The sequence below is a fragment of the Galleria mellonella genome, unplaced genomic scaffold, assembly GCF_026898425.1.
Source record: "Galleria mellonella isolate WM207_F2 unplaced genomic scaffold, CSIRO_AGI_GalMel_v1 utg121, whole genome shotgun sequence".
In the NCBI taxonomy this organism is placed as follows: domain Eukaryota; kingdom Metazoa; phylum Arthropoda; class Insecta; order Lepidoptera; family Pyralidae; genus Galleria; species Galleria mellonella.
This window is the reverse complement of record NW_026441983.1, coordinates 1,400,668-1,427,233: the sequence shown is the minus strand read 5'-3', so window position 1 is coordinate 1,427,233 and position 26,566 is coordinate 1,400,668. Positions and strand designations below refer to the sequence as shown.

At 33.3% G+C, this 26,566-nt stretch overlaps 3 protein-coding genes across 3 annotated transcripts; 1 reads left to right on the top strand and 2 right to left on the bottom strand.

Annotated features, from left to right (window-relative positions):
- The first annotated feature begins 351 nt into the window (after nucleotides 1-351).
- On the top strand, nucleotides 352-5,478 carry LOC128201321 (uncharacterized protein K02A2.6-like). The gene is made up of 5 exons (XM_052897976.1): nucleotides 352-920; nucleotides 1,551-2,812; nucleotides 2,857-3,880; nucleotides 4,348-4,507; nucleotides 5,323-5,478. Exons 1-5 carry the CDS (start codon nucleotides 352-354, stop codon nucleotides 5,476-5,478), a joined length of 3,171 nt encoding a protein of 1,056 aa, XP_052753936.1.
- Nucleotides 5,479-5,671: 193 nt separating this feature from the next.
- Nucleotides 5,672-8,740, bottom strand: LOC128201317 (uncharacterized). The gene is made up of 2 exons (XM_052897973.1): nucleotides 6,968-8,740; nucleotides 5,672-5,680 (listed from the first exon to the last, which is right to left on the bottom strand). Exons 1-2 carry the CDS (start codon nucleotides 8,717-8,719, stop codon nucleotides 5,672-5,674), a joined length of 1,761 nt encoding a protein of 586 aa, XP_052753933.1. The 5' UTR covers nucleotides 8,720-8,740.
- Nucleotides 8,741-23,682: 14,942 nt separating this feature from the next.
- LOC116413144 (zinc finger protein 28-like) lies at nucleotides 23,683-25,280 on the bottom strand. The gene is made up of 2 exons (XM_052899345.1): nucleotides 25,110-25,280; nucleotides 23,683-24,727 (listed from the first exon to the last, which is right to left on the bottom strand). Exon 2 carries the CDS (start codon nucleotides 24,693-24,695, stop codon nucleotides 23,787-23,789), a length of 909 nt encoding a protein of 302 aa, XP_052755305.1. The 5' UTR covers nucleotides 24,696-24,727; nucleotides 25,110-25,280; the 3' UTR covers nucleotides 23,683-23,786.
- Between the last annotated feature and the right edge of the window lie 1,286 nt (nucleotides 25,281-26,566).

Genomic DNA, 26,566 nt, shown 5'->3' with positions numbered 1-26,566 from the left:
ACGTACGCTCGGAACGCACCTCAACACGAAATGTCAAAATGTTCTGTCAGATTTGCGTTGTCTGCTATCGCTTGCTTTTACAAAATTAATTACATATAATAAGTCTGTTGTTTGTAATAATAGCATTTAAATACTACACCCAATATAAAAACCCACAAAACACAACAGACTGGCGACGAGGATCGAAGATTAACTGGTACAGCAGCATTAATCGGTACACCTAAAGTGAAATGGCGGGACAGCCACGTGTTCAATAACCCAATTGTTCCTACATACATACCCTTCCTTCCAATCCAGGGGCTCCTTTCCCTGTGATGATAGCCCGCTTCACAAATTCCTGTATCCATTACAATGGAAGTACAATTTACGCAACTTATGGCGTCACTCGCCGAGACACTACGTACGGTGCAGAATCAACAAGCGCAGATGCAAACCATGTTTATGCAGCAACAGCAAACTACAAGTAATAACACAGTAAGTGGTATTGTTTTACAACCTTATGATGAACTCCACGAATCTTTTGGATCATACATACAAAGATTGAACAATTATATTAATCTTAAAGGGGTTACAAGCCCTGTTACAAAGTTGCAAATCTTCTTAAATTGTATTGGTGCTAAATATTACCAAGTCCTTAAAAATATTACTGCTCCAGATACACTGGAAAATAAAACATATGAACAACTTGTTGAGATATTAAAGAACCATATTGCGCCAGAACCAGGAGAAGTTACTCAACAACACAAATTCTGTTTAAGGATTCAAAATGAAAATGAATCTATCGCTAACTACGTAGCGGGACTAAAGGAAATAGGAGGAAAATGCAATTTTATCTGCAATTCATGTAAATCTACAACATTTGATACACATTTACGTGTACAATTCATACGAGGTCTTCGCAGTTCAGAAATTAAAGAAAGGTTATTACAAGAATCATCACAAACATCATTTGATGAAATAATAAGGATTGCAATGGCAATCGAAACATCCAAAAGTGAAACCCAACAAATGGGGCCAGATGTTCATATGCCCAATATTAATAAAATTTCACAAAAACCTATACCAAAAATTTACAAAAATACAGGTAAGAAAGGCAGCTGTTATAGATGTGGAAAATCAAACCACAAAGCAAATAAATGTTATTTGAAGAATAAATTATATTGTAAAAAGTGCAACCGAAAAGGACACATCCAATCAGTTTGTTTTAAGTCACAAAAACAAATTACAACAATTGAAGATGAAGAATATTCAAGTCAAGATGAAATTTATGAAATACATAAAATAGAAAACAGCGAAAAGGATGAAAAGTTTAAAATTACATTACAATTACATAGCAAAGAGAGACATACATGGGAATTGGATACAGGAGCCGCAGTCACCACCTGTTCTACAGAATATTATAATAAATATTTCAGTGATTTAAAACTAGAAAATTCAAAAATAAAATTGAGAACTTATACTGGTGAAATTATAAACCCAATAGGAATTTGTAACATAAAAATACAATACAAAAATAAGAAAATTACAGGAAGATTATTTGTTCTTAATAGGAAAGTCGACCCAGTAGTGGGAAGAGAATGGTTAAGAAAATTAGGAGTACGTTTGGAAATAAATAAAATAGAGATCGGGAAAAATGATATAACTGAAAAACAATACAAGAAAAATTTAGAAAAATTAATAGATCAATATAGAGAGATATTTTCAGAAGAAATTGGAGAAATAAGGAACTACACAGTGAAATTCAGTTTAAAAGAAAATGTTACACCAATTTTCATCAAGGCAAGACCAGTACCGTTTGCACTAAAAGAAAAAGTTGAAAACGAAATTGATCGATTAGAGAAGGCTGGGATATTAGAGAAAGTTACATATTCACAATGGGGAACGCCTGTAGTACCAGTCGTGAAGCAGAATGGCAGTGTACGGTTATGTGCTGATTACAGAGCCACATTAAATAAAAATTTACTTGATGATAAGTACCCAATCCCAAGAGTGGAAGAAGTTTTCTCCAAACTAAGTGGTGGTAGATATTTCTGTACCTTGGATATAAATCAGGCATATTTACACATGAAAACTGACCCAACCACAGCTGAAATGCAAGCCATCAGTACATGCAAAGGTACATTTAAAGTCAATAGACTAATGTTTGGTGTCAAAGTCGCTCCAAATCAATGGCAAAGATACATGGATCAGACCCTCCAGGGACTACCAGGTACAGCCTGTTTCTTCGATGATATAGCTATTCAAGGACAGACATACATAGAATTATTAAAAAGAATACAAACTATCTTTCAAAAGTTAAAAGAGTGTGGACTACATTTAAATAAAAATAAATGCCAATTCTTGAAGAAATCTATTACATACTTGGGACATAAAATAAATGAGAACGGCTTGCATCCTACTGAAGAAAAAGTAAATGATATTAAGAATAGTCCACGTCCCACTGATGTATCTACATTAAGAACATTTCTGGGAATGGTTAATTATTACCAACAATTCATTCCTAATCTAGCTTCAAAACTAAATCCTCTATATACACTTCAGAAAAATATAAAATTTATATGGTCAAAAGAATGTGAAACTTCATTTCAAGAATTAAAGAAGGAAATATGTAGCGAAAAGGTACTTACACCCTTTCATACACACTTACCAATTACATTAGCTACTGATGCATCACCTGTTGGATTTGGTGCAGTGTTGTCACACATTATGCCAGATAATAAGGAGAGACCGATAGCATTTGCATCGAGATCACTTACCAGTGCAGAAAAAGGCTACAGCCAGCTGGATAAAGAGGCAGCAGCATTGATATGGGGTTTGAAAAAGTTCTTTAAAAAATTAAAAAAGTTCTCTCACTAGCAAGAATACTTCATCCGGAAAAGCCTATGCCTACAACTACCGCTGTAAGACTATTACACTATGCAAATTTTCTTGCTGGATTTGACTACAATATAAAAGTACGGAAGTCTACGGAACATGCAAATGCAGATTATTTCTCAAGGTTAGAACACCCTACAGTAAACTGTAACCAACTAACAGATGATGATGTATTCTACTTGAATCAACTTACAGTACTACCAGTTACATTCCAGAAAATTAAAGAAGCTACAGCTAAAGATTTAGAATTACAGAAATTATATCAGGATATTCAATCAGATACAAATTATACAAAAGGACTACATGAATTTTCTATACAAAGTAACTGCATTTTCTATGGAATAAGAATAGTCATTCCAAAACAATTACAACCTGCAATTCTACAAGAATTACATACAGCTCATACTGGTATTGTAAAAATGAAGGCACTAGCAAGAAGCTATGTCTGGAGGAAAAATATAGATGCAGATATAGAAAGAATGGTAAATGAATGTAAACCATGTTGTTTATTACAGAAAAATCCTACAAAAATACCTATACACAGTTGGGAATACCCAAAAGAACCATGGAGTAGAATTCACATTGATTATGCAGGACCATTTTTTGATCAATATTTTCTGATTGTTGTGGACGCATACACCAAATGGCTAGAAGTAATACCTACTACATCCATAACAACTACAGCTACTATTAAAATATTAAAAAACTTATTTACTACATTTGGACTACCTATAACTATAGTATCAGATAATGGAAGACAATTCCGTTCAGAAGAAATGATGACATTTCTGAAAGAAAATGGAATTCAGTCCAAGTTTACAGCACCGTTTCATCCATCTACAAATGGACAGGCTGAAAGATATGTACAAACTTTTAAAAATAAAATTAAAAGCATGATCCATGAGAAAGGCACATTAATGGAAAAGTTATCAAGATTTTTGATGATGTACAGAAAAACTCCTAATAATACTACAGGATTAAGTCCAGCGGAAATGATGTTTAAAAGGTTATATAGAACAAAAATAGACTTAGTAAAAAGAGATCTAACTACAGAAATGAATATGAAACAAAATACAGAAGGATTTAATAAAATATATAGAGAAGGAGACAGAGTGCAGATTAGATTCTATGACAGTAATAAATGGAAAATTGGGAAAGTAATACAAAAGAAAGGAAAACTACACTACAATGTGGAAGTGGATGGAAAAATACATACAAGGCATATAGATCAGATAAGAAGAACTATGTGTACTCAAGGAAATGATGTTACATACTTACCTTACTTACCTAAGTTGATAGCCACGCCAGCTGCGACATCTGTATCATCACCTGAAAAAGAAAGAAGATTGAATTATACACCTGATGGGAGAGAATACTTACCTGACTCACCTGTACTGGAAACTTCACCCTGCCATGAAACAGGAACGGAGAATAATAAGCCTGTTTCTAAAAGAAAATCTTTATTTATTCCAGGTTCTATTACAGAGAATGTGACACAGCCACAGCTCGCACCAGTAGCTACGCCGGCATCTCCGAGTGGTGTCGAGCAACCAGTTGTGCTTCGCCGAAGTACGAGAATCAGAAAACCTACAAACAGATTGAACCTTTAAGTTACAACGTGGGGGAGTGTTACGTACGCTCGGAACGCACCTCAACACGAAATGTCAAAATGTTCTGTCAGATTTGCGCTGTCTGCTATCGCTTGCTTTTACAAAATTAATTACATATAATAAATCTGTTGTTTGTAATAATAGCATTTAAATACTACACCCAATATAAAAACCCACAAAACACAACAATTACATTTATTAATAAATAAATATACAGACTGTAAAAGATTGACAGATTGTAAAATTCTGAACTAAACAGCATTAAGTCATATCAGCAAAAAGTGGCACAAATGTCTTTTCTACCCTTAGGAAACAAAATAATTTTCACTTATCAATAAGAGAAACTATTACTATACAATAGTAAATTGATCAAAACTGTCACGTTACGAGGGGAAGTCAAAAAGTTTGCGGAATGGAGTGGTTAGTGGAGGTTAGTTTACTCGTCCAAATAGTCACTTGTCAAGCACCTCATTAAGAGTACGTATACTATATATTTAACCAAATCGAATCATTATCTTTTGAATCATCGACCTGCAAACAAGTTACTCTGGAAGAAGTCAGTGAGTATGAAGAAAATTGAACACCACGCCATTATTAAGTTCAACCAAGCAAGAAAAATCCGCTCAGACGATTTTTCAAGAACTGTTAGCAGTTAACGCGGACTCTGCCCCTGGTAAAACCATGGTTTACAAGTGGCATGGTCTTTTCACACAAGGAAGAGACTTTATTGAAAATGACCCCCGCTCCGGCGGAGCTTTGTAGAGAAAGTAGGAAAGAAGTTATGGCCCGGATTGTTACTGGAGATGAGACCTAGGTTCACCACTATAAACCTGAGTAGAAACAAGAGTCGATGCAGTGGCATAAGAAAAGCACAACTTCTCCGAAGAAATTTAAAGCGTCACAATCGCCCAGAAAGATCATGACGACTGATGAAGAAGCTGTCAAGGAAAAAGGAAGAGGAAAGCTGTCAAAAGATACGGGTTTAAAAATTTAGACCACCCACCTTACAGACCAGACTTGGCCCCCAGCGACTATTATTTACTCCCAAAAGTGAAAAATGAGCTGAGTGGATAAAAATTGGAGACGATGAAATGAAATGAAATGAAATGAAATGAAATGAAATGAAATTTATTGCGATGAATGTGGTAAGTTTAGATAACATTATACATTTTGTGTAACCATGACATTCAGCCAGCCTGGCATGCAACATTTTATATGTATTATTAATAATCAACTATTAATTAGAAGTCATATTACTAAAGCCACATTGAAGTTCAAATTATTATTGTAAAATTATACATGCATGTCATTATTTTTCAGTAGGTTACGTCCGTCATACATTTACAAATATGTGTTGCATACAATATTCTACATTCTAGATTCAATTATATAATGTCGTCCGTTTTACTTGCAAAATAATCTTTCAGTGTATAAAAACATTTTGTTATTAACCATTTACATAAAATGACTTTAAACCTTTTTAAACACAGATCAGTAAGTGAATTTGGTAATTTATTGTAAATTCTTATACACGATGAGTAACTGTTACTATGATATAGACGTGTTTTTATGTTTGGTAGCTTAAGCCTTCCAGGATGTCTAATAGTAAATTTATAGAAGTCATCTTTTTTTACAAATAAATAAGAATGTTTTTTCACAAAGAGGCAACACTCCAATATGTATATTGATGGAACCGTGAGTACTTTCAGCTGCTTAAATAGTGGCGTACAAGGTGTCATAGGTCGCTTATTACAGATGGCACGGATAGATTGTTTCTGAGTTATAAACGCTCTGTTAATATTTACCGAATTTCCCCATAATAGTATACCATATTTAAGGTTTGATGCCACATGTCCATGATATGCCATGACTGCTGCTTTTTGCTCTACTAATTTGGTTAATTTCCAGAGAGCATAGACAAATCTGTTTAATTTATTACATATTTTTATTACGTGGTTTTTCCACGAGCATTGGTTATCAATAGTAATACCAAGAAATGAAATTTCTTTTATTTCATTTATTAATTTTTCACGAATTGTAATTATTAATTGATCACTTTTTGGTCTTTTATTATAAAATCTCATATATTTAGTTTTTTCAATATTAATTTCTAAGCAATTTGAGTCGAGCCATTCCACAACATTAGCAATAGTATCACAGATATCAGTATTGAAATCTGTTTGTGGAGTTTGTGATATTACTACTGAAAAATCGTCCGCAAATAAGGTGCATTGGTGTTTAGTTACATTTGGTAGGTCATTTATATATATTATAAATAACAGGAGTCCTAAAATTGTTCCTTGGGGAACTCCCACATCATTAACAGAGGTTTTGGATTTATAATGTATTTCTTCAGCATGATCATTGATTCCACTAATTTCGACATATTGACGGCGATTTTCTAGGTAACTAGTTAGCCATTGTAATACAAGTCCTCGTAGACCATATTTTTCACATTTTTTGAGAAGAATGTCATGGGATACACAATCGAATGCTTTGCTCATATCAAAGAAAACTGCAACTGTGTCAATGTTCTTGTCAATATTTTCAGTTATTGTCTTTATAAGCTTAAATGCAGCTAAAGAAATAGATTTTCCTTTACGAAAACCATGTTGGTCATCTTTTAAAATTTTGAATTTGTCTAGAAAAGCAACGATTCTTGTATATATTGCCTTTTCAAACACCTTTGCTATTATTGGTATCAAGGAAATAGGTCTGTAATTATCTACTAACTGTTTGTCATATTTCTTATAAATTGGTTTTATTACTGAAATTTTAAGTAAATCTGGAAATGTCCCTTCTATGAAAGATAAGTTTATTAAATAACTTAAAATTGGAGATATTATATGTGCACAGGTTTTTAATAACTTTGTTGGAAACTCATCATATCTAACGGATTCTGTATTATTTAAAGATATGATGATTTTATATATTTCATCGCATGTTGTTGGTGATAGAAACATACTGTTTTTCTGATAATTTATTTGAGTAAGTTTAGTCGGTTTTATTTTGTCATTATGAATTTTTTTTACTATATTTATATAAAAGTCATTAAAAATGTTACATATGTCATTACAATTGGTTATAATCTTATTGTCATGATATAGTCGATGTATATATTTATCTCTCCTATAAAGTTGATCTTGTTTGTTTATAAGGTTCCAAGTGGCCTTATTTATATTCTTTGCTTTAGTTAGATATTTTTTATTATTTAGTTTTTGTGCTACATATATACATTGCTTTAAAGATTCAGCATATTTACGATACTGGGTCCTACTTTCTTGATTTTTCTTCTTGTAATATTTGAACCGCAATTTTCTTTTTGTGACACATGATTTTCTTAATCCCTTCGTAATCCATTCAGAATTCTTAGATTTGCTTGTTATTTTTATTTTACACATAGGAAAGCATAATTTATAAAAAAGAATAAGATTTTCGTAAAAAAAATTAAATGCGTCATTTAATTTAGTTGCTTCAAAAACCTCCATCCAAGAGAAATCACTCAAACATTGCACAAATTTATTCATATTGTCTTCGTTATGGTCACGCTTAAATTTAAACCACATCTTCTTCGGCTTTTGTTCTTTTAGAATTGGAACATGGATCGTTTGGCATGTCTCATGATCTGATAATCCTACCTTGTGTGTATGTCCTATAACATTGAAAACATTACTAATGATTTGATCGAGACAAGCATGTTGTCTTGTTGGTTCATTGATATGTATTGTAAATCCATAATTTTGGATTATTCTTATATAATCAGTCTGAATATTGCTATCTTTTAAAATGTTTATATTAAAGTCTCCTGCTATTATAATTTTATAATTTTTTTTGTATCGTAGTTTGTCTAATAAAGTTTCGAGTTTATTCAAAAATAACTGCGGGTCAGATTTAGGAATTCTGTATATACATATAATAAAGAACTTCATTTGTGGAATACTAATACCACAACACTCAAAAGTGCGTTCAGTAGCATATTCAGAAAGCATGGATATTTTGTTAAAACTGTAATGGTCTTTACATAGTATGCATACACCACCTCGTCGTTGATTTGGTCTGGAATAAAAATCTGCTAAACAATAACCCTGTATGTGTAAGTTTTTTTCATCATTGGACTTTAGAAAAGTTTCACTAAGGCATATAACTTCTACAGATGTGCCATTTGTTTTCAATTCATCTAGAGTTATTTGAAATATTTCTTGTTTATTTAATATACCAGCAATATTTTGGTGCATTATTAAAATATTATTTTCATTGTCACTATTAATCTCGAAAAAAAGTCTTATCATTACGAACTTCCGATGTATTGCGCAGTCGTGGTGTCAGGGTTAACCTAGCACCATCAACGTAACTATTCTCGTCAATTTGTAAAATATCTGTACGTGTCACCTCTGATGCAGGATATTTATTTAATTTAGCTTTACGGGTATATAAAGACCTTGGGAAATAATCTAATAAAGTAGTCTGTACTGTAGTTCTAGAACGTCTTAACTCATCAAGTGAATTTGTATTATGTATTATTTTTTTGACTTGATTTTCTGATGGCATCAAGCATTTATTACTGTGTTTTAAAAATGGTAAGTATTTATCATTATAATCTAAAGAGTCGATTGTTAAATTTAATTTATTACAGATATAAGCATTAGATTTTAATTTTACTTCTAAGTAGTGGCAGTTCCGAAAATTGTTACACAGTAAATGAATCTTTTTATTCAATAGTTTTACATTCAGGTGCTTATTTTCAAATATATTCAACAATATATTGTTGTTTATAAATGGTGATGAGTGTATATCTAAATCTAAGAAATCAATTTGTTTCTTAGTCAAGCTTTTCTGTTTTGGTGTTTTAATATGTTCTTTTCTATGTGTTGAAGGAGAACTTAAATGTAGCTGCTTACTGATTTTTAGATCTTTGCTTTTGATAATTTGTTGTAGATTGTTATTATTAAGTATTAATTTATCAATTTCCTCGTGTGCACCACTTAGTTGTAATTTTAAATCTTCTATAATATTCTTTAATTCTTCTAGTTCATTATAGCATACAGTGGATATGTCTGGGAGACTATAGAGTCTATTTGATGAAGATGACAATGGAGATGAAGTTTCTAGATTAGGAAGAGATTCATATGAGCTAGAATGAATCCCTCCCAATTTCTTTCGAATTGTTACATTGTCTTCTTCCATTTTTTTTTATATATTGAAATTTATTTAAATATGTAATATAATTTTTATTCTTATATTTCAATATTAGTTGATTACGTAAATTTATATTAATTATCAGTATTCCTCTAAATCTATGTCAATCCCTTTGCAGTAGTGATCCACAACTTCTTGATTCGATATAAATGGCAGTCACTTGCTGAATCAGAGTAGTCAATAAGTATTCGAAAATAATTAATATATATAGTTAGTCAAAAGGCCGAAAATTAGTTATCGTTCAAGAGTTAGCTCCAAACATGTATTTCTATGTACTAGTCTATGGAAGCATTATCTATGGAAGTATTGTCTATGGAAGTATTGTCTATGGAAGTATTGTCTATGGAAGTATTGTCTATGGAAGTATTGTCTATGAAAGTATTGTCTATGGAAGTATTGTCTATGGAAGTATTGTCTATGGAGATCTTTTTATAATGTTTGTAGCACTTACTATCAGATGAGATACCAAAGTCGATTTTTATTTTGATACCCACATTTGTGTATAATTAGATTTATGAAATTCGTAACCTTTCGTATTCGTTTTCAGCTATATTTAGTTATATCTCACTTTATTTTGCACTGTTTTATGTAATTTGTTTAACTTTAATCTTGATGGTTGTTTTTATAATCTATATGTGGCGAGTAATACGATATATATTCGAAAAAATAATTTTAAATCTTTAAGCACTTCAACACGCACCTCCACTTTTTTTTTTTTTTTTGATGAAGAAGTCAAGTCTGCAATTTCGGCTTACTTTGACAGCAAAGATAAATCTTTTTTTTCGATGAGATAGACAAATGAGATGATAGAGATGTTGCATCTCTGTGCATCTTCTACCGAATTTATCATGGGGAGTGCTCTGAAGAATTGTTCGGATTGATACCTGCTGCTGATTTTCACCATCGTACAACCCGCCATAAACTAAAATTTCATCCCAACCATCTGGACGAGTGGCGATCCTCCACCGTGCGTTTTTCAAGGCACTTTCTCCCACGCACAACCACTCTTTGGAATCAACTTCCAGCAGCAGTATTTCCGAACCGATACGACAACATAACCTTCAAGAAAAGAGCATATTCCTTTTTAAAAGGCCGGCAGCACACCTGCAATGCCGTAGGTGTTGTGGGTGATTATGGGCGGCGGTAGTCACTTACCATCAGGTGAGCCGCATGCTCGTTTGCCCCCTGTGTTGTAAAAAAAAAAATTATTTGAGAGATCAGAAAAATGTATTAAAGTTGAGCGAGAATATACAGAGAATGAAAAATACTTTCATGTTTAATTTCAACTCCCTTTCTCCTCATTCCGCGAACATTCTGACTTCTCCACGTATACACACATCTACATATTATGTATAATGACATTATTACTTTCCACAATATATATATAAAATTCAAAAAATTCAAAATTCAAAAATCATTTATTCATGTAGGACATTTTAGCCGCTTATGAACGTCAAATTTTTACATTATAATTTTATATTTACCCTACCGTCCAGTTCGGTATATAGATCCAATTGAGAAGAACTGGCAAGAAACTCAATTGAATTACTTTTTTTTTAAAGCCAGTTTATTTACAAAATTATTTACAAATTATTTACAAATTTATAATCGCGTGATATGTCAAACATAATGCTTGTTATTTGAGGTATTGCTATTTGTACCCCTGAACTTTATCTTGTCTTATAAATACTTATACCTACTTGAATTATACATTTAATACAGCACGTCTTCAATATGTTTGAACACATGCCGTTGCAGTGTTGATATTCTTTTAAAACATTTATTACATACATCACAAGTATATGGCTTATCACCAGTATGTATCAACAAATGCCGTTGTAATGTTGATTTTTGTTTAAAACATTGATTACATACATCACAACTATATGGTTTCTCACCACTATGCAACAACAAATGTCGCTGCAATATTGACTTTTGGTTAAAACTTTTATTACATACATCACAACTATATGGCTTGTCACCAGTATGTATCAACAAATGCTGTTTTAAATTCCATTTATTCCTAAAACATTTATTACATATATCACAACTATATGGCTTCTCGCCTGTATGTATGAACAAATGCCGTTGCAATGTTGATTTTCTGTTAAAATATTTACTACATACATCACAACTGTATGGAGTCGTCCGCTGTTTGGTGTTGTCGGAGACATGCAAATTCTTACTTTGTGTATTGTCCATAGCCTTGTTTGATCTGCCATGTACTGTGGACACTGCGAATACATATGATCTGTTTAGCTATAAGTAAGTATTTATTATATGATAACCGTGCTGAGGCAGTTTAAAATTATATTTAGACTGCTCATATACAGTTCGATGTTCTTTGGCCCTTCATGGACCTCTAGTACGACAGTTCTGAGGTCGCGTGGCGTCTATTAAAGAGGATACCCTCTGACCGTGTTGTGATATCATAAACACACATTTTGAAATTTGCTAGACATTTTACGTCTCCAGGTCGAGTCTCTTGTACGTGCCACTACCACAAGTAGTCGTAAACACAACAACCAATTGCCAGAGAAGGAAAGTAAAACAGAATAGGAAGATTGCTGCAGGTTTAAGTCTACAAATAACATGTATTAATGTTGCCGGTATTACCTTTGTTATTATCGAATCGGAGGAATAAAACACACACAAAATGCACAAGGAATAAAATGCACAATATGTCGGGCAAGTCAGCAGTATAGTAAGATTCGAGAGAGAAAAAATCTTTGCTCTAAGGATAGGTAGGAAACTCTTGTTCGTACGTTAGTGATTTGACCAGGAGCTTGTATCTACCCTACAGAATTTTTTGTCAATGAAGAAGGTTTGTGTGTGCGTTGCGGATTTTTAAGTATTGCTAATATAAGGGAGGTATTTAATTATAATTGCTTGTAATTTTTTTTAATAGTAATAAAAAATAAATATTCATTCTATTATATCCATAGTAATATTTTTTAAACATTTTATCAATATTGTGATATAGGGACAATGTAAATGTTTAATTAATTAAAAATCGTCATAGATTTAGTGCATTGCTCGTGATCATGTGGCAACCCCATGCCCTATTGTCGTTGTATATCATTATTTTTCAATTTATACCTATTTATATACACTTTTTATATCTTTTCCTACTTCTAATCAGTTCTATTCGTCGTATTGGATATTAGATGTTTGTATTTTGTATATCGGATCATAGCTGCACGCTAGAGCTTACTCGGGACAACCGTTTGTTGGTATTTTGCTAGATATTAGACTGTAGTACTACAATGGAGATTCTTCGCATCAACAACAAAATATACTTCACAGTTATCAGCCATATCCATTCCTAAACTTGGAAAAACAAATATTGGGCGGTATGGTCATTTTAACGTATAATTAATAGGTATTTATTACATAAATTTCAATTTTTATAGTTTTATATATTTTTTTAATATGGTTATATTTATCGATAGACAAAGTACTGTGTTTACTTCTATTTAAGGTTTTTTACATACACGCTATTACGCTAGATTGTAATTGCATGAGATTTTTAAGGAACTATTTATGATACGGAAGATCTATTCACCCCGTATATATTTAGCTGTCAATATAGTGTAGTGACAGGGTAGTCGAATAATAAATATCATCAATAAAATGTAGGTACATAAAGATGAGATGGGGACAGCAAATGGCGTGGGTGGAATAAGGAAAGTTATCAAGTGGTTTAAACTGATCTCATTGAGTTTCGTTATTATAATACTAGTGAACAGAAACAGTATTTAAATGTTATCGGCATTAGTAAATCACTGTTAAACGAGTTCTTCAATCTTAAGTGATTTTAGTTGATTACTTACCGAAGAAGTAAGTTTAGACTTACAAATTGATATACCTAATTAAAAGTTACATGGAATTTTTTTTATACAACTTAGAATGGCAACCTGATGGAAAGTGGTAACCGTCGCCTATAGACATGAACAGTACCATGGACATAACAGACTACTGAGAATACATAATATCACAGTTAATAACGATGTGTCTTCATTGTTGTAGCCTATGACATGCCCTTGATTGAATCCTAAAGTTATACTTTAATTATCCCTGATGTATAGTAATATATAATATGGTATCCCAATATAATAATATGGTATCTAAATTAAATGCACTAAGTGAACTTGTGCTTTATTTCTATTTATTACTAAGAGGCTTACAAACTTTATATTGCTGAAGAATATATCACATACGTGTAAAGTTAGTATTACGTAGTACCCCACATATCATATTATATATATATAATAAATATTATAAATAATAGTACCTTTTTGAGACGCGCATTGCCAAACTTGAAAAAACCTCTTTAATCCCCTTTTTAAAAACACCACGCTGTAGTTTTTTGAGGAAACCTCGGCTCATTCCATAACCTGTGTTCTTGAGGGAAAACATTTCTGAAACCGCGTTGTACGTGACCATTTTGGCTGTAGGATAGGAAGGTGAACTCCCTGTCGATGGCGAGCCCTACGATGGTAGAAAGGAATCGTGGGCATCATACTAAATAATTCCTCTAAGCACAATCAGTTATACAAGCGGTAGAATACGCAGAGTGAGGCAAAATCTTTCCTAGAACTTAAGGGTTAGATACCGCTTGTAAGCCTGGGATCATCGACAATTCTCGTAGCTTGCTGTTGCACCGAGTCGAAGGGTTCAAGCCGGTATTTATCTGTTCCCACCTATAAGTAACAGCAATACTCTATATGGGGCCGGATTTGCAATTTGTAGAGCATTAATCGCTGATCCGGCGTGAAGTAATGCTTCACTCTATTAAGCACACAGAGTTTTTTGGATGCCAGCTTTACCATATCTTCGAGGTGGCCATGAAACGATACGTCACTAGAGATGTCGACACCAAGGATCAATGCTTTTAAAGATGTTAAGAGACGTGCCTTGGAACTGTGGAGCCACAGCAAATGGTCTTTTTAGCGGTGTGCGTGTTCACCGCTAAAAAACCATTTGCTGTGGCTTGTGTTTAAGTGAGGTTAAACTGAACTAAGTTTTATCGTCCCCAGTCAGAGACTCCAGTTAACGTTCTTGTTTTGAATCAAAGCTTTTTGTATTTATTTGAATTCAGACACTGTTCACGAGGGTGGAAAGGGATTATTAGTAATGGACACTCAGAATCCCATTGCTATTAATATACCCAACCAGGTCGACCTCCTCGCGGTTCCCCCTGGAAACTATCATGGTTAATTCCTGATGAATTTATCATGATGGGCTAACTGGCCTGTTTTCATTCTCATCTCTCACCCTTCACTGGTGATCCGCCAGCGTATCCCGTTAGCGCAGGCGGGTTTACCATTTCATTTTCACCCATCAAAAAAGACACTGTTCACGATTGTCCTCCATGGTGGAACGAAGGACATTTGTACGACCCGCATAATGGTGTCATCTGTGTTGCTGTCATCCGCATAACAACGAATGTCAACTAAGGTTTGTATTGACTTGGTAATAAATGACAACGACTTGTTTAATAATTATTGGTTTAATTATAGAGACCGACATTAGTACAATGGTGACGACATATATATTGAGAGAGGACGCGACAATAGTGATGCGCCATTCCATTAGTGATGTGACCTTAACTATTTAAATTTTAATTAACAAATTTAAGGTTAACAAATCTATAATATACAGCAGAAACGGCGTTGGGGAATGCACAGAGCCCTGCGAGACGCCAGTGTTTATATCCACCTGATATGACATGTTCAATGCAGGGACCTAGACGGCAGAAAATGTTTGATAGGATCTTTTTAATTGGTAACGCTGACGTAGTATCAGTGAGGGATGATAGGTGAGGATGAAAGCAGGTTAGTTAGCACCTCGTAAGGAAATAAAAGAATAACCAATATAGTTTCAAGGGGAGACAGCGTGGAGATCGATATGATAGAGTATATTGCTAGCAATGACAATGCTAGACCCTACTACTAACACTCCCTTTCCCCCTGTTTAATAAGATTATGATAAACCACAAACGTTACAAATGCAAGACAAAAGTGGCGTCATTATTTTTCAAAAAAAATTAAAAAATATGAGGTCTAAATGAATTTTTATTAATAAATAAATATACATATAGTTAGACTGTAAAATTCTGAACGAAACAGCATTAAGTTATATCAGCAAAAAGTGGCACAAATGTCTTTTCTACCCTGAGGAAACAAAATAATTTTCACATATCAATAAGAGAAACTATTACTATACAATAGTAAATTGATCAAAACTGTCACGTTACGAGGGGAAGTCAAAAAGTTTGCGGAATGGAGTGGTTACTGGAGGTTAGTTTACTCGTCCAAATAGTCACTTGTCAAGCACCTCATTAAGAGTACGTATACTATATATTGAACCAAATCGAATCATTATCTTTTGAATCATCGACCTGCAAACAAGTTACTCTGGAAGAAGTCAGTGAGTATGAAGAAAATTTAACACCACGCCATTATTAAGTTCAACCAGGCAAGAAAAATCCGCTCAGACGATTTTTCAAGAACTGTTAGCAGTTAACGCGGACTCTGCCCCTGGTAAAACCATGCTTTACAAGTGGCATGGTCTTTTCAAACAAGGAAGAGAGTTTATTGAAAATAACCCCCGCTCCGGCGGAGCTTTGTAGAGAAAGTAGGAAAGAAGTTATGGCCCGGATTGTTACTGGAGATGAGACCTAGGTTCACCACTATAAACCTGAGTAGAAACAAAAGTCGATGCAGTGGCATAAGAAAGGCACAACTTCTCCGAAGAAATTTAAAGCGTCACAATCGCCCAGAAAGATCATGACGACTGATGAAGAAGCTGTCAAGGAAAAAAGAAGAGGAAAGCTGTCAAAAGATACGGGTTTAAAAATTTAGACCACCCACCTTACAGACCAGACTTGGCCCCCAGCGACTATTATTTACTCCCAAAAGTGAAAAATGAGCTGAGTGGACAAAAATTGGAGACGATGAAGAAGTCAAGTCTGCCATTTCGGCTTACTTTGACAGCAAATAAATCTTTTTTTTTTCGATGAGATAGACAAATTATTTGAGAGATCAGAAAAATGTATTAAAGTTGAGCGAGAATATACAGAGAATGAAAAATAGTTTCATGTTTAATTTCAACTCCCTTTCTCCTCATTCCGCGAACTTTCTGACTTCTCCACGTATACACACATCTACATATTATGTATAATGACATTATTACTTTCCACAATATATATATAATCGCGTGATATGTCAAACATAATGCTTGTTATTTAAGGTATTGCTATTTGTACCCCTGAACTTTATCTTGTCTTATAAATACTTATACCTACTTGAATTATACATTTAATACAGCACGTCTTCAATATGTTTGAACACATGCCGTTGCAGTGTTGATATTCTTTTAAAACATTTATTACATACATCACAAGTATATGGCTTGTCACCGGTATGTATCGACAAATGCTGTTTTAAATACCATTTATGCCTAAAACATTTATTACATATATCACAACTATATGGTTTCTCACCACTATGCAACAACAAATGTCGCTGCAATATTGACTTTTGGTGAAAACTTTTATTACATACATCACAACTATATGGCTTGTCACCAGTATGTATCGACAAATGCCGTTTTAAATGCCATTTATGCCTAAAACATTTATTACATATATCACAACTATATGGCTTCTCGCCTGTATGTATCAACAAATGCTGTTGCAATGTTGATTTTCTGTTAAAATATTTATTACATACATCACAATTATAGGGCTTATCACCAGTATGTATTAACGTATGCTGTTGCAATGCTGATTTTTGGTTAAAACATTTACTACATACATTACAACTATATGGCTTATCACCAGTATGGATTAACGTATGCTGTTGCAATGTTGATTTTTGGTTAAAACATTTACTACATACATTGCAACTATATGGTTTATCAGTAGTATGTATCAAAACATGTCGTGTTAAAAATGCTTCCTGACTAAAACATCGAATACAAATATCACAACTATATGGCTTCGCAACTCTATGTATCAACAAATGCTGTTTTAAATTCCATTTATTCCTAAAACATTTATTACATATATCACAACTATATGGCTTCTCGCCTGTATGTATGAACAAATGCCGTTGCAATGTTGATTTTCTGTTAAAATATTTACTACATACATCACAACTGTATGGAGTCGTCCGCTGTTTGGTGTTGTCGGAGACATGCAAATTCTTACTTTGTGTATTGTCCATAGCCTTGTTTGATCTGCCATGTACTGTGGACACTGCGAATACATATGATCTGTTTAGCTATAAGTAAGTATTTATTATATGATAACCGTGCTGAGGCAGTTTAAAATTATATTTAGACTGCTCATATACAGTTCGATGTTCTTTGGCCCTTCATGGACCTCTAGTACGACAGTTCTGAGGTCGCGTGGCGTCTATTAAAGAGGATACCCTCTGACCGTGTTGTGATATCATAAACACACATTTTGAAATTTGCTAGACATTTTACGTCTCCAGGTCGAGTCTCTTGTACGTGCCACTACCACAAGTAGTCGTAAACACAACAACCAATTGCCAGAGAAGGAAAGTAAAACAGAATAGGAAGATTGCTGCAGGTTTAAGTCTACAAATAACATGTATTAATGTTGCCGGTATTACCTTTGTTATTATCGAATCGGAGGAATAAAACACACACAAAATGCACAAGGAATAAAATGCACAATATGTCGGGCAAGTCAGCAGTATAGTAAGATTCGAGAGAGAAAAAATCTTTGCTCTAAGGATAGGTAGGAAACTCTTGTTCGTACGTTAGTGATTTGACCAGGAGCTTGTATCTACCCTACAGAATTTTTTGTCAATGAAGAAGGTTTGTGTGTGCGTTGCGGATTTTTAAGTATTGCTAATATAAGGGAGGTATTTAATTATAATTGCTTGTAATTTTTTTTAATAGTAATAAAAAATAAATATTCATTCTATTATATCCATAGTAATATTTTTTAAACATTTTATCAATATTGTGATATAGGGACAATGTAAATGTTTAATTAATTAAAAATTGTCATAGATTTAGTGCATTGCTCGTGATCATGTGGCAACCCCATGCCCTATTGTCGTTGTATATCATTATTTTTCAATTTATACCTATTTATATACACTTTTTATATCTTTTCCTACTTCTAATCAGTTCTATTCGTCGTATTGGATATTAGATGTTTGTATTTTGTATATCGGATCATAGCTGCACGCTAGAGCTTACTCGGGACAACCGTTTGTTGGTATTTTGCTAGATATTAGACTGTAGTACTACAATGGAGATTCTTCGCATCAACAACAAAATATACTTCACAGTTATCAGCCATATCCATTCCTAAACTTGGAAAAACAAATATTGGGCGGTATGGTCATTTTAACGTATAATTAATAGGTATTTATTACATAAATTTCAATTTTTATAGTTTTATATATTTTTTTAATATGGTTATATTTATCGATAGACAAAGTACTGTGTTTACTTCTATTTAAGGTTTTTGACATACACGCTATTACGGTAGATTGTAATTGCACGAGATTTTTAAGGAACTATTTATGATACGGAAGATCTATTCACCCCATATATATTTAGCTGTCAATATAGTGCAGTGACAGGGTAGTCGAATAATAAATATCATCAATAAAATGTAGGTACATAAAGATGAGATGGGGACAGCAAATGGCGTGGGTGGAATAAGGAAAGTTATCAAGTGGTTTAAACTGATCTCATTGAGTTTCCTTATTATAATACTAGTGAACAGAAACAGTATTTAAATATTATCGGCATTAGCAAATCACTGTTAAACGAGTTCTTCAATCTTAAGTGATTTTAGTTGATTACTTACCGAAGAAGTAAGTTTAGACTTACAAATTGATATACCTAATTAAAAGTTACATGGAATTTTTTTTATACAACTTAGAATGGCAACCTGATGGAAAGTGGTAACCGTCGCCTATAGACATGAACAGTACCATGGACATAACAGACTACTGAGAATACATAATATCACAGTTAATAACGATGTGTCTTCATTGTTGTAGCCTATGACATGCCCTTGATTGAATCCTAAAGTTATACTTTAATTATCCCTGATGTATAGTAATATATAATATGGTATCCCAATATAATATATATTATATATATTATATAATATATATTATTATATATATTCCACTACTGTTAAAAATTTGGGAATTGTTATAGACCAGACACTGTCATGGGGTCCTCATATAGGTGAAGTAAGTCGAAGAATCCACGCATCACTACATTCCTTAAAGCGCCTGCAGAACTTCTTCCCTTTAGGAACTAGACTTTTACTGGCTCAATCTCTTCTTCTTCCTCTTCTAGACTATGCTGATGTTGCCTACCTAGATCCCACACAGGAGCTTGTTGATAAACTTGAACGACTGCAAAATCAATGTATTAGATACATCTATAACCTTCGAAAGTATGACCACATATCTAGTTATCGCAGTCAACTCAAATGGCTTCCTATCAGGCTACGGAGAAATGTCCACATTCTTACTCTTCTTTTCAATATCCTTTTTAATCCAACATGTCCACATTACCTTCAGGAAAGATTCAAATTTCGCGAAATTGATGTTCGCCTGAGATGCAGTAATGACTTCATTATAGATTTGCCTTGTTTTAATACTCAAAGCTATGCCATGTCATTTACTGTACATGCTGCACGTCTCTGGAATTCACTTCCTAATAACTTAAAGATGGCACAGTCGCTGAAATCTTTTAAAGCAGGTATCATAAAATTTTATTTTGAAAATCCCTCTTCATTGAGCCAATTGTGAATATATGTATTTATTATGTATACATGTATGTGTATGTAGGAGTGTATATATGTATGTGTATGTATGTATATATATGTATATATATATGTATATGTATGTGTGTATATGTGTATATATGTATGTGTATGTGTATAAGTTTTTATTTATTAATGTTATATTATTATTAATTTACTTTTATTATTTACATATGTAGGTATATAGAGCTGTTTTTATTGTGTTATATATTCAATTTTTTTTTTTTTACTGGGTATTATTTAGTTTATCTTTAATTGTACGGTTATTACCCTTATACATTCTACAGTTTTCTTTCAGCTTCTCAAAGGTTGACTGTAAGAGATCCCTTTATGGGATAAGTCCGCCATTGTATACTAAATCATTTACTAGTATTTAATCTGCCTTATGTACAATAAAGATTTTTACAATACAATACAATAATAATATGGTATCTAAATTAAATGCACTAAGTGAACTTGTGCTTTATTTCTATTTATTACTAAGAGGCTTACAAACTTTATATTGCTGAAGAATATATCACATACGTGTAAAGTTAGTATTACGTAGTACCCCACATATCATATTATATATATATATAATAAATATTATAAATAATAGTACCTTTTTGAGACGCGCATTGCCGAACTTGAAAAAACCTCTTTAATCCCCTTTTTAAAAACACCACGCTGTAGTTTTTTGAGGAAACCTCGGCTAGCAGCTCATTCCATAACCTGTGTTCTTGAGGGAAAACATTTCTGAAACCGCGTTGTACGCGACCATTTTGGCTGTAGGATAGGAAGGTGAACTCCCTGTCGATGGCGAGCCCTACGATGGTAGAAAGGAATCGTGGGCATCATACTAAATAATTCCTCTAAGCACAATCAGTTATACAAGCGGTAGAATACGCAGAGTGAGGCAAAATCTTTCCTAGAACTTAAGGGTTAGATACCGCTTGTAAGCCTGGGATCATCGACAATTCTCGTAGCTTGCTGTTGCACCGAGTCGAAGGGTTCAAGCCAGTATTTATCTGTTCCCACCTATAAGTAACAGCAATACTCTATATGGGGCCGGATTTGCAATTTGTAGAGCATTAATCGCTGATCCGGCGTGAAGTAATGCTTCACTCTATTAAGCACACAGAGTTTTTTGGATGCCAGCTTTACCATATCTTCGAGGTGGCCATGAAACGATACGTCACTAGAGATGTCGACACCAAGGATCAATGCTTTTAAAGATGTTAAGAGACGTGCCTTGGAACTGTGGAGCCACAGCAAATGGTTTTTTTAGCGGTGTGCGTGTTCACCGCTAAAAAACCATTTGCTGTGGCTTGTGTTTAAGTGAGGTTAAACTGAACTAAGTTTTATCGTCCCCAATCAGAGACTCCAGTTAACGTTCTTGTTTTGCATCAAAGCTTTTTGTATTTATTTGAATTCAGACACTGTTCACGATCATCCTCCATGGTGGAACGAGGGACATTTGTACGACCCGTATAATGGGCATCCCCAGTGCTATCATCCGCATAACAACGAATGTGAACTAAGATTTGTATTGACTTGGTAATAAATGACAACGACTTGTTTAATAATTATTGGTTTAATTATAGAGACCGACATTAGTACAATGGTGATGACATATATATTGAGAGAAGACGCGACAATAGTGATACGCCATTCCATTAGTGATGTGACCTTAACTACTTAAATCTATGTTCATAACAAGGTTAACAAATCATTAATATACAGCAGAAACGGCGTTGGGGAAAGCACAGAGCCCTGCGAGACGCCAGTGTTAATATCCATGTGATATGACATGTTCAATGCAGAGACCTAGACGGCAGAAAATGTTTGATAGGATCTTTTTAATTGATAACGCTGACGTAGTATCACTGAGGGATGATAGGTGAGGATGAAAGCAGGTTAGTTAGCCCCTCGTAAGGAAATAAAAAAATAACCAATATAGTTTCAAGGGGAGACAGCGTGGAGATCGATCTGATAGAGTATATTGTTAGCAATGACAATGCTAGACCCTACTACTAACACTCCTTTTCCCCCTGTTTAATAAGATTATGATAAGCCACAAACGTTACAAATGCAAGACAAAATTGGCGTCATTATTAAAAAATAAAAAATATGAGGTCTAAATGAATTTTTATTTATAAATTATTACATTTATTAATAAATAAATATACAGACTGTAAAAGATTGACAGATTGTAAAATTCTGAACTAAACAGCATTAAGTCATATCAGCAAAAAGTGGCACAAATGTCTTTTCTACCCTGAGGAAACAAAATAATTTTCACTTATCAATAAGAGAAACTATTACTATACAATAGTAAATTAATCAAAACTGTCACGTTACGAGGGGAAGTCAAAAAGTTTGCGGAATGGAGTGGATAGTGGAGGTTAGTTTACTCGTCCAAATAGTCACTTGTCAAGCACCTCATTAAGAGTACATATACTAAGTTTGAACTAAATCGAATCATTATTTTTTGAGTCATCGACCTGCAAACAAGTTAATCTGGAAGAAGTCAGTGAGTAGAAAATTGAACACCACGCCATTATTAAGTTTTGGCCCAGATTGTTACTGGAGATGAGACCTAGGTTCACCACTATAAACCTGAGTAGAAACAAGAGTCGATGCAGTGGCATAAGAAAGGCACAACTTCTCCGAAGAAATTTAAAGCGTCACAATCGCCCAGAAAGATCATGACGACTGATGAAGAAGCTGTCAAGGAAAAAGGAAGAGGAAAGCTGTCAAAAGATACGGGTTTAAAAATTTAGACCACCCACCTTACAGACCAGACTTGGCCCCCAGCGACTATTATTTACTCCCAAAAGTGAAAAATGAGCTGAGTGGATAAAAATTGGAGACGATGAAGAAGTCAAGTCTCCAATTTCGGCTTACTTTGACAGCAAAGATAAATCTTTTTTTTTCGATGATATAGACAAATTATTTGAGATCAGAAAAATGTATTAAAGTTGAGCGAGAATATACAGAGAATGAAAAATAGTTTCATGTTTAATTTCAACTCCCTTTCTCCTCATTCCGCGAACTTTTTGACTTCTCCACGTATACACACATCTACATATTATGTATAATGACATTATTACTTTCCACAATATATATATATATATATATATATATATATATATATATATATATATATATATATATATATATAATCGCGTGATATGTCAAACATAATGCTTGTTATTTAAGGTATTGCTATTTGTACCCCTGAACTTTATCTTGTCTTACAAATACTTATACCTACTTGAATTATACATTTAATACAGCACGTCTTCAATATGTTTGAACACATGCCGTTGCAGTGTTGATATTCTTTTAAAACATTTATTACATACATCACAAGTATATGGTTTAACACCCGTATGTATCAACAAATGCTGTTGCAATGTTGATGTTCTGTTAAAATATTTATTACAAACATCACAACTATATAGCTTATCATCAGTATGTATCGACAAATGCTGTTTTAAATAACGTTTATGCCTAAAACATTTATTACATATATCACAACTATATGGTTTCTCACCACTATGCAACAACAAATGTCGCTGCAATATTGACTTTTGGTGAAAACTTTTATTACATACATCACAACTATATGGCTTGTCACCAGTATGTATCGACAAATGCTGTTTTAAATGCCATTTATGCCTAAAACATTTATTACATATATCACAACTATATGGCTTCTCGCCTGTATGTATCAACAAATGCTGTTGCAATGTTGATTTTCTGTTAAAATATTTATTACATACATCACAATTATAGGGCTTATCACCAGTATGTATTAATGTATGCTGTTGCAATGTTGATTTTTGGTTAAAACATTTACTACATACATTACAACTATATGGCTTATCACCAGTATGTATTAACGTATGCTGTTGCAATGTTGATTTTCTGTTAAAACATTTACTACATACATTACAACTATATGGTTTATCAGTAGTATGTATCAAAACATGTCGTGTTAAAAATGCTTCCTGACTAAAACATCGATTACAAATATCACAACTATATGGCTTCGCAACTCTATGTATCAACAAATGCTGTTGCAATGTTGATTTTCTGTTAAAATATTTACTACATACATCACAACTGTATGGAGTCATTCGCTGTTTGGTGTTGTCGGAGACATGCAAATTCTTACTTTGTGTATTGTCCATAGCCTTGTTTGATCTGCCATGTACTGTGGACACTGCGAATACATATGATCTGTTTAGCTATAAGTAAGTTTTTATTATATGATAACCATGCTGAGGCAGTTTAAAATTATATTTAGACTGCTCATATACAGTTCGATGTTCTTTGGCCCTTCATGGACTTCTAGTACGACAGTTCTGAGGTCGCGTGGCGTCTATTAAAGAGGATACCCTCTAACCGTGTTGTGATATCATAAACACACATTTTGAAATTTGCTAGACATTTTACATCTCCAGGTCGAGTCTCTTGTATATGCTACTGTCACAAGTGGTCGTAAACACAACAACCAATTGCCAGAGAAGGAAAGTAAAACAGAATAGGAAGATTGCTGCAGGTTTAAGTCTACAAATAACATGTATTAATGTTGTCGGTATTACCTTTGTTATTATCGAATCGGAGGAATAAAGCACACACAAAATGCACGAGGAATAAAATACACAATATGTCGGGCAAGTCAGCAGTATAGTAAGATTCGAGAGAGAAAAAATCTTTGCTCTAAGGATAGGTAGGAAACTCTTGTTCGTACGTTAGTGATTTGACCAGGAGCTTGTATCTACCCTACAGAATTTTTTGTCAATGAAGAAGGTTTGTGTGTGCGTTGCGGATTTTTAAGTATTGCTAATATAAGGGAGGTATTTAATTATAATTGCTTGTATTTTTTTTAATAGTAATAAAAAATAAATATTCATTCTATTATATCCATAGTAATATTTTTTAAACATTTTATCAATATTGTGATATAGGGACAATGTAAATGTTTAATGAATTGAAAATCGTCATAGATTTAGTGCATTGCTCGTGATCACGTGGCAACCCCATGCCCTATTGTCGTTGTACATCATTATTTTTCAATTTATACCTATTTATATACACTTTTTATATCTTTTCCTACTTCTAATCAGTTCTATTCGTCGTATTGGATATTAGATGTTTGTATTTTGTATATCGGATCATAGCTGCACGCTAGAGCTTACTCGGGACAACCGTTTGTTGGTATTTTGCTAGATATTAGACTGTAGTACTACAATGGAGATTCTTCGCATCAACAACAAAATATACTTCACAGTTATCAGCCATATCCATTCCTAAACTTGGAAAAACAAATATTGGGCGGTATGGTCATTTTAACGTATAATTAATAGGTATTTATTACATAAATTTCAATTTTTATAGTTTTATATATATTTTTTTAATATGGTTATATTTATCGATAGACAAAGTACTGTGTTTACTTCTATTTAAGGTTTTTTACATACACGCTATTACGCTAGATTGTAATTGCATGAGATTTTTAAGGAACAATTTATGACACGGAAGATCTATTCACCCCGTATATATTTAGCTGTCAATATAGTGTAGTGACAGGGTAGTCGAATAATAAATATCATCAATAAAATGTAGGTACATAAAGATGAGATGATGACAGCAGACGGCGTGTGTGGAGAGGTGGAATAAGGAAAGTTATCAAGTGGTTTAAACTGATCTCATTGAGTTTCGTTATTATAATACTAGTGAACAGAAACAGTATTTAAATGTTATCGGCATTAGTAAATCACTGTTAAACGAGTTCTCCAATCTTAAGTGATTTTCGTTGATTACATACCGATGAGGTAAGTTCAGGCTTACAAATTGATATACCTAATTAACAGTTACATGGAATACATAATATATATATTCTTTATTGCACAAAAACATACAGTAACAACAATAAGTTAATAACAATGTTAGCAAAGGCGAACTTATCTCTAAAAGAGATTTCTTCCAGTCAACCTAACGCAGTGGCATAGGAAGTAGTGAGTGGGCAGTAGTAGTGCAAGACAGAAATTTAAATAAA

What these genes read in the sequence shown, in the direction of transcription:
- LOC128201317 (XM_052897973.1), bottom strand. Translation starts at nt 8,719, where the DNA reads ATGCACCAAAATATTGCTGGTATATTAAATAAACAAGAAATATTTCAA.
- LOC116413144 (XM_052899345.1), bottom strand. Translation starts at nt 24,695, where the DNA reads ATGGACAATACACAAAGTAAGAATTTGCATGTCTCCGACAACACCAAA.
- LOC128201321 (XM_052897976.1), top strand. Translation starts at nt 352, where the DNA reads ATGGAAGTACAATTTACGCAACTTATGGCGTCACTCGCCGAGACACTA. An exon ending in AGTTCAGAAATTAAAGAAAG is followed by an intron (nt 921 to 1,550) that starts GTTATTACAAGA and finishes TGTTCTTAATAG; the next exon opens with GAAAGTCGACCCAGTAGTGG. An exon ending in GCGGAAATGATGTTTAAAAG is followed by an intron (nt 3,881 to 4,347) that starts GTTATATAGAAC and finishes TATTTATTCCAG; the next exon opens with GTTCTATTACAGAGAATGTG.